The following is a 9221-nucleotide window of genomic DNA, read 5'->3' as shown; positions in this document are numbered from 1 at the left end:
AGGTACAACAAACACTCACCAGGGAATGGCATCTTCTCATGGTCTGGCTCTTTCCTTGAAGGAAACTGTGCATCCCAAGAGCTGCAGGGAGCCTTGTGGCACATTTTCTCTAAAAGCCTTTCCTCCACCTTTACTCATCAATTCCTACTTTTTCTGGAGTCCAGCCATGAGTGAGAGCCCACGCATGATGTCTCAATATGAAGGCAGAGGAACCAGCTTCATGCTCCATGCCTTACAAGTGTTAATTGGGCTGCATGGGAATGCAGCCAGGACAATTTGGATTTTGGATGAGCAGCTTGCCATCGCTTGTAAGAAAAGATGGGCTGATCCAGCTGTACTTTTGCAGTTTTCTTAGTAAAAAATACAATTTGAATCTTTTTCCCTCTCACTTTTTTTAAGTGCTGTTTCTCAAAACAAATGATGAAGTGTTTCTGAAAACTTCCTGAGAGTTGAAAATATGAAATTAATATCATCCATGAGTGCAGCTGAGCCCACAACATTTACATGAAGGAAAATTTAATATCAAAGGCTAAAACTCAGAATAAGGCCATCACATCAGTGAGATGCTGGCAACACACTGTGTGTTTCTTGAAATCACTGGTCCTGTTTCATTTTGGAATTTTTTTCTTTTCCTATCCCAGAAAACTTCACATAACTTCAGCAGCTGACTTTCATAGGAGCAGGCCCATAAGGTGTAAGAGCTATTATCTGTGTTGGCTGAATAATTTATCTGCAAAATTAGTAGACTGCCTGTGATAGAACTGGTTGAATTATTCATCGGGAATAAATTATCCAAGATATTTAGCACTTCTTTCTGTTTGCGAAGGCTTCCTGAAACAATTCTGGTTCTGTGAATGCATTCGTTATTCATAAGTACGCAGTGAATAGATTATGCAAACAAATTTCAGCCTATGGGTTGTTTGTGAAACATTCACTTCAGCCCTGGCTATTCATGGCTGTGACTGATCACAGAGACACATGGTGCTCTCTCCCCTCCTTGATTGGAGCACAAACTTTTAAAACAAGAGAATAACAAATGACAAACTGCAAATGATGGATAAGGACTAATGAATAATGCGCTTTCACTGCAAACTTTCAGACAAGTGATCGGCTGTGCCAAAGTCTGTGGAACTCTAGGGAATCATAAACATTTTAATGAATAAACTATTGACTGCTCAAAGACAACCAAACAAAAGACAATAAAAGTGTTGCAGACAACACTGGAGTTTATATCACTATATATAAAATGCACAGTAACAAAAGTTGAACACTTTTTGCCATATGCTTCCATAACCTTTAAATTTTGGTCCCTTCTGGCTTTCTGGGTAGTGCTGGAAACTCCACCGCCGGTCTCTGCCCGCTGACAGAGCCCTCTAATTGTGCCGTCACTTAAGGACATGAGTAACTCAGTGAAGTGGAACTGCTTAGCGCAGAAAGTCACTTATGTATGCAGAGGCCCTAAAAACATCAGCCTGATTGCAGGTCCGGTGATTGAGAGGGCCCCGTCCCTCCCGGGAACAGCCAGCCCCCCCTCTGTCTCCTGCCGTACCTGGCTGTATTGCACAGCCCTGGTCTGCAAGCGGATAAAGACGTAAAAAGCAGAAAGGGAGCTGATCCTGCAAGCTCGGCCACTGCCAAACTACTTCTAGTTTGAGACTCGTTAATATTCATCACCCAGGGCTTTTTGGATTGCTCACTTCTGTGCGTGATCTTCTTGGCACAAAGAAGGTTGTTTGTGGCAGCTTGCTGGTGCCGTGGGTCATCGCAAAGCGAGGAGAGTGGAAAACACAAATAATTCTCAAAGAATTCCTTGCTCAGGTTCAAGTAAAGAATGGTTGCTAAGAACTTAAAATGCAAAGATATACAATAATTTATGCTGTCAATTTTCCCCGTTTATCAAAGATCAAAGTCATAGAAGAAAATCAAAGGAGGTGGAATCAATCTACATTTTGTGTGAGGGGAAATCAGGTAAATGCATGTGGATTTAGGCATAGGCACCTGAAAATGGCTATTGATGGGCGGTGAAACTGAAAACCTTCCAGGGACACAAGTACCTGAGTGCTGACAATGGGGCTTCTTCCAAGCAGCGAGAGCAGGATGCAAAGAGCCAGATGTCAGAATTAGGAAACTTTTTAGCCACTTCCAAAACTGTGGCTTCCCAAAATGTGAGATGGCGATATCCTAGCGCTGAATGGGGACTAGCAGAAGCAGCAAGAACTTGACAATTAAAAAAGCACAATTCTTTCGTTTTATCCAGACAAAGAAGAATCGTATCTGTGCATTGTATATACAGTGTGTATATATGTATATACAGTGTATACGTATTGTGATTACAACCATCAAAGCTTGTAAATAAATGTCCTTTGGAACTTTTCACTGTCCGAACACCTGCAAAATCCTTTTCAAAGCGAAGCACGTGAAAGCCAAAGCGCGTGTTGATATTCACCTGAGAAACGCAGGAGGGAAATACCTGCTTTGAGTTTTACCATTTTAGAGCATTTTCACTTTGACGCGTGAATGTAGAAAAAAACCGCAAGGTGCAACGAAAACCCGACAAAATCTTCCGCCCGCATCTGGCTGGGGAATAATCCGCGGCTCATCCTCTGGAAATCCAGATTAACCTTTCTCTTTCCCCAAACCCCCTGCTCGCAGCGGTTTAAACTCACGCTGGAGCCCCTGCGGCCGGAGCGGGACGGTGACCCCTCCACCCCCGCGCTGAGCCGCGACCCCCCTGCCCCGCTTTGTCCTGCCGCCTCCCTCCCCGCACACGGGGGGGACAAAGCGGGGGGACCCCCCCTCTCTCCCCCGTCCCCCGGGGGCGCGGCAGATGCGCGGCCGCCCGCGGTAATTGCGGGCACGCTCCGGAGGGCGCGGCGCACGGGGCCGACCTGCCGCCTCGGCGCGGCCCCGCGGGGCGGCCACGGGGCCATTGTCCGCCCGCCGCTATAAGAACGGGCGGCCGCGCCGTCGTGTGCCAAAGCCGCCGCTCACACGAGCGGATCGCAGCCCGCAGCACTTCAAAGCCACGCGCGGTCGCGTGTCCCCCCGCCCCGCCTTTCCCCGGGCTTTGGCTTTTTTTTTTTCGCCTTTTTTTTTTTTTTTTTTTTTTCCCCGGCGCTGTGTCCCCTGCTTTTCCCTATAGCGGCCGGCTCGGCTTTTTCCTCTCTGTGTTTTTACACCGTTATTGCTTATCCGCATCCCCGGGAGTGCCTTTCCATGTGAGTACGGGAGCGCCGGCACCTGCCAAGCACCCGCACCGCCACCCTCTCCGTTATATTTATTTTTTTTTCCTTCCCCCCCACCCCTTCCCCGGCAGCTTCGCACCTTCCCCTTCGCTCCCCCTCCATCCTCCCCTGCCCCGCGTGGCAGTGACGGGCTCCGGCTTCTCTCCCGCAGGATGCCCGCCGAGGCGCCCAGCAGCGGCGACGGCGCGGAGCCCGGCGCTCCGCGGGAGCGGCGGAGACGGCGCGGCCGTGCGCGGGCGCGGACCGAGGCGCTGCTGCACACGCTGAAGCGCAGCCGGCGGGTCAAGGCCAACGACCGGGAGCGGAACCGCATGCACCACCTCAACGCCGCCCTGGACGAGCTCCGCAGCGTCCTGCCCACCTTCCCCGACGACACCAAGCTCACCAAGATCGAGACCCTGCGCTTCGCCTACAACTACATCTGGGCCCTCTCCGAGACCCTCCGCCTGGCCGAGCAGTGCCTCCCGCCGCCCCCCGCCTTCCGCGGGGCCGCCGCGCCCCCCAGCCCCGGCAGCGACGCGGGGTCCTGGCTGTCCAGCGCCTCCCCGTCCGCCCCCTCGCTCTGCGCCTCCGCCTCCGGCCCCAGCAGCCCCGCCACCTCCGAGGACTGCGCTTATGCGCCCGCCGACAGCCTAAGGGGCTTCCGCGGGCTGCCCGCCGGCCCGGGCGCGCCCCTCCGCTAGCGCGCACCGCCGGCGCCCCCGCGCACCGCCCGGCGCTCGGCCCGGGGCCGGGGGCGGAGGGGGGTGAGGGGGGGGCCTCGTCCCGTTGCACTTTTCATCACTCTCCTTTCCCCCCAGCCCCTTCCCCCAGACCCCCACCTCGCCTCCCGCTCCACTCCGAAAAACTGGGAAGAAGAAAAGCGACAGATTTGCTGCCGCAGACGAGGTGAAAAGTCAATTTTACAATTTGTAGCTCTCCAGAGAAGAAAAACGAGCATGAAAATTTGGTTTGAACGCCCTGACAATGCCATGAAAAGGCTTAAGGGGCCGATGCGGCCCGGGGCGCAGCGCGGGGCTCAGCGCGTCTCCCTGGCCCTGCCCCGGGGCGGCTCAGCCCCTCCCGGGGGTCCCAGCACCGGCCCCGATGGGACCCCGCACCCGGCGGACAGAGGAGAGGCTCATGCATTATAGATGCTGACCCCCAGCGCGGCCGGCCTGCTTCAGAGTGGGAGCAGACACGGGGTATTCAGCGACTGGACCAGAGAGCGGTTTAATTTATTCAAGATGTTCATTCATATGAAAATTGTATTTTTGTACATAAAGAGCTTTATTCTATTATTATACCTCTTATCAAAGTGGGGGTTTTGTTTTGGTTTGGTTTTTTTAAGAGATCGTACTTTACCCTGTAAATAAAATTTTTAACGTTTGTACTGAATTTTGGCAGCGCCTCTGGAGTTTTGTTTCTTGAGCTCGAGGGGTTCACTCCTCGGAAGGAGGCTGGGGTGGAAGGGAAGGGATCACCCCAAGGCAGCAGCCAGCACTTCTGACACCCCAGTGGCCACAGACACCCGCGGCTACCTGCAAACACCTGCTGGCCCCGAGCGTCCCGGGAGGGGATCAGAGCCCGCTCGGGAGATGCGGGCAGAGAGCAGGAGCACAGAGAGCAGGAGCCAGCAGTGCCCATGCTTCAGGCTCGCAGCAGGAGCTCCTAGGGGGCAAGGAGAAGGTGCTGAACCCCTGAACAGGGCACAGAGCTTGTCACTTTCCCTGAACCTGTGACACTGGCAGAACTGAGTGGCATCAGCTGCCTCTTTTCCTCAAGGCACAAGGTGCGATGGAGGCTCTCCCAGTTCACTCACAGGAAGGGAAAGGAAAAAGAGTGTGGCCAAAGGTGTCATCTCATGGCCCTGGCACCAGCTGTGGCACAGCTCTGGCCCTCAGTTAGAGATTGAGGGTGTCCAGAGTACCCTGGTCACCAGGAAATCTGCTTCACCATTGCAAAATCCCAGACGTTTATTTCTCCTGCAGTTGTGGGCAATGGGGGAGCCCTCTGACCCCCAAAACCCTCCCTTCTACTCTTCCTGACTCCATCCTCCCTCTCTTTAGCGTTGCTCAATGCTCCCATATTGCCCTGGGCACACAAACCCAAGTTTTATCCTCTTTGCCTTGTTTTATGGGGCAAGTGAGGCAGCTCAGACATGTTTCTACAGCCATCTCCAAAAAATGGGTGAGCTGGAAGTGTGCGTGCAGGTAGCAGGGAGTTTGTGGGGAAAGATGGAGAGAAGGTGTTGTACAAACCCAGAAAAATCAGATCTCTGATGGGACTGCCCTGGATTATGGAATGAATTGACTTTCATTTTTCTGTGCCTCAGTTTCCCATCTGTAAAATTGGGGTACCACCATCCCCTCACAAGTGAATTTAAGGATTTAATTATCCAGAGCTTTCAGAGCACTCAGATTCTAGGGCCTGAAGTAAAAGCCCAGGAAGGAATTCTTTAGGACGTGATCATACATGGTGTGGGGAAAAAGGCAGAGGGCAAACACTGAAAGCATCAGACAGAACACTGAGGAGTTATTCATCACACAGGCAAAAACTCTGCCTGGAAGTTAACCCTCCTGTGGGAAGAATGTGGAGATATCATCAAAAACGTAATTTGGGATCATATGATTGTCACAAAAATTAGAAGGAGAAGAGCTGAATTAAGTTTGCACAGATACTTCAGTGTCAGCATTTCCATCTTTGTGAGTGCCTGAGCTTGCAATACAGATAAATATTTCTTTAACACACTTTTCATGTGCATGTCCATACAGACACACACCCACTTTTGCTTCTCAGTAACTATAAATGCTGAAAAGTGTTATTTTTTTGAAATCCTAACAGCAGCATAATACTTATATTAATTAAAGACACCATCAACCAGTATAGAGCAGCTCCTTAATGATGTCCTGTTAAATAAAAGAGATTTTTGAAATCTAATTCTGGCAGTAACAGGTCTTAATCTGTGGCGCAGTGAAGCTTTGCTTGCACCTGCCCTTGAAAGCCAGGAGGTTTTGTATGCAGGAGCCTCCAGGGGCTGAAATTTAGTACAGTCCATGGAGGCGGAAGGTCATCTAAAGTCACTGGGTCCCAAGACACTGGACTTCAATCTCAAAGAAGAAGGAAAAAAAAAAACTCCACAAAACTTCAAAATATCCTCTATTCTTTTGTGTTTTCTTAGCTGCCAGCAGAGATCTGTGGACATTATGCAGTATATAAAGACCATACATCTAGCAGCACTCAGTGTATGATGTTAATGTTCCTAATGGGCAATGAAAGCTGCAAATTGCGTGAGGACACAATTAGATTCATACATTAACATGAGTCAGAGAACAGTTTTTCCCCGGAGCAGTGATAGGTTCAGACACAGTTGAACAAATCTGCCGCCGGGACAGATGGAATGCCCATATTCAGAGGCTGCAGGACCAACCTGCACCCCCGTTTACAACAACGGGGTTTGTATTTATTTTTATCAAAAGAATAGTTTGGTGAATTGGAACAGGCTTCCCCTGGCTGGGAACAGGAGGCTATTTTTAATTGCACTAAAATAATCTCCTTGCATTAGTACAGAGGGGAAAAAATACGTGAATTAAATACTAGGGCTGATGAAAGCATTAGCAAGTTTTTTGGAAATACCAGATTGTTCTGTGGTAAAAAATATCTGTAAATAGGCAACAGTCTCAGTCCCACTGAAACCAATGGCAAAATCCTTACTGACTTCAGAAATAAGTGAAATAGAATCTTGATTTTTAATCCTGGCACCACATTGCATGTGTGCATATGCATTTTTTCATATGTCTGCTGATAGGTATTGGCAGCACTTTAGCTCTGTTGGATCCACTCAGCCACCTCCAGGGCATGCAAGAATTAGGGACCCTCTGCTCCGAGGTTCTGCAAGTCCTTAGGTCCCTTAACTCCCCTTTAGTTAGGAGAGAAAGTCTGAGATGGCTCCATTGATAGGGAATCCCTGCTGGCTGGGAGACACCCAGCACAGACTGTCTTGAATCACAGCTGGGATTATCCCACTTTCTCTCTGCTGGGATTCACTGTGGGGAAAATTCCCCTACCAACTACAAGACGCTTGTGTGCTCTGATGAGAAGGGCCCACAGCAGCTGGAACTACTCTGTTTAAGCATTTTCCAACAGATTTGAAGCTCTGGAGATTCTCTCTGAATTACCTGAGCTCAACAAGTGAGCAAATAACTGCAAATACAGAATTCTGTACAGGTTTTAGATTAAAGTATTTTCTGTAGTTTCAATGCCATGTGGTGCCCTATTTAGTGTCACACTTGATGTGGTGAGGCTCAAACGATGCTTAGTGTTTCATTATGAACAAGAGCATCCTCAGAAGGATTTTCATTATTGGGCCTCAATCTGTCATAGATTTTGATTTTACTCTGTACATGATCTGTAAAATACAGTCTGCGCTACCACCGCTGAGCACATGAAACTTAATATTATAATTACAGATCTCTGGGGCTCAAATTCTCCATTAAGACTGATCTGTATAGTAAGTGGAGATTATCAGAGCAGAAGCAGGTGAGAACCAATTTTCAGGAGCTTTTTTTGTTGGTGGCACATGCAATTAAAAGAAGTCATCTGGAGGAGCAGAGCTGCTAAGGACCAATCAGATTTACTGTGTGTGAGCAGGACAGAGATGCAAAACTACTGTGTAAATACTTTCAGCTGATACTTTGCCTCTTACTTGTTTAGTCTTCAAACAACACTGCTAGAAGATATTTAAGTCTAGATTAACAAATTAAATGGCTTGTTAGTACCAGTTTTATGCCCAGCAGCCCGGTAGTGGTGCCCATGAACAACTAATCCCTGTTCTCTCTTCCTCCTCAGCCAAAAGCCCTAATGGTTTCTGAGAAGAGCTGCTGAAGAGCCCACAGGTGTCACAGGGCCATGGTTTAGTAACAGATCCCTTTAAAAGCCCTGTGGGACCCAGCCCTGTTATCAATCCCAGGGCAGGAGCAGAGAGGCTGGGCTGGGGGAGCAGCGTGGCCCTGGCAGCAGGGCTTTGCCCCGTGCTGAGGTTGCTGTTCTCTCAGGAGGGATGGCAAAGGGCTCACGAGAGGCGCTGCTGGTGCAGAGCAGGGCTCCACACGCCGAGCAATGCTCCTCCATTATCATCACTATTATTTTTCACTTGTCACTCTTCCAGTTTAAGATCCACTAGACAAGAGTGAAAAGACTCTTCCCAGTGGATAATGCTCTTCTCTGCCAGCGTGGAAATGCTGATGGCACAGCACTTGTTGTTATTCAGGTCTCTCACTTTTGCCTCTGTTTGACTTTGCAAAGCATCTGTTAGAACCTCTCCTCTCACAAAATCTTATGAAACTCTGCTCATTTGAAAAGGAAAATGAAATATCACATTAGAGAGATTGGGACAGAGATGCCACCTTCCTCCATCCTTTCTTGTGTGATTCCACAAGTACAAGAAACTCTTCTCACTCAGCTTCTACCCCATTTGTTTTACTCATTGACTGCCAGTAGGACTTTGGCAAAGGTCAGTGGGATTTTGCCAAAGGTCAGTAGGACGGAGCACAGAGCATAGCTCTGAAGAGAGTACAAACTTGTGGAAGCAAGACTTTTAGAGAAGAAATTAACTTTATTCCTTGAGTAATCATGAGTAAGGGTCCACAGACACAGACTTGCATGCACTCTGCTGAATGGAAGTGTCGAAATCAAGTCCAGAAATCTGGCATCCTAACACAGAAATTGGAAAGAAAATGCTTTGAGTGTCTCACTAACATCCCTGCTCGAGCTCATTCATTTAGCTGCACTATTCAGCCTCCTGATCCCTTGCTTTCAATCCAAGAGATTCATTGTGCTAAGGAGAAGGACCTACCTGTGTCAGTGCATGGTCTCCCTTCCACTCTTCCTTCATGCTTGTGGGATGTACTTAATTACAAATTGAAGCATCCGAGGGGACTGATGCCTCTATTTCCCAAACAGAGATTTGGCAAAGTCCTCAGGACTTCACTGTCTCTT

General features: G+C 49.1%; 1 protein-coding gene across 1 annotated transcript; it reads left to right on the top strand.

The window, feature by feature from the left end:
* Positions 1–3397: 3397 nt before the first annotated feature.
* NEUROG1 (neurogenin 1) lies at positions 3398–3928 on the top strand (the record flags this gene model as incomplete). The annotated part of the gene is made up of 1 exon (XM_084215755.1): positions 3398–3928. The coding sequence occupies one exon, from the start codon at positions 3398–3400 to the stop codon at positions 3926–3928; it is 531 nt and encodes a 176-aa protein (XP_084071881.1).
* Between the last annotated feature and the right edge of the window lie 5293 nt (positions 3929–9221).

The sequence above is a fragment of the Fringilla coelebs genome (assembly GCF_963513975.1).
Source record: "Fringilla coelebs genome assembly, chromosome: 15".
In the NCBI taxonomy this organism is placed as follows: Eukaryota; Metazoa; Chordata; class Aves; order Passeriformes; family Fringillidae; genus Fringilla; species Fringilla coelebs.
Note: the sequence above shows the minus strand (reverse complement) of the source record. Positions and strands in the feature narration are given on the sequence as shown.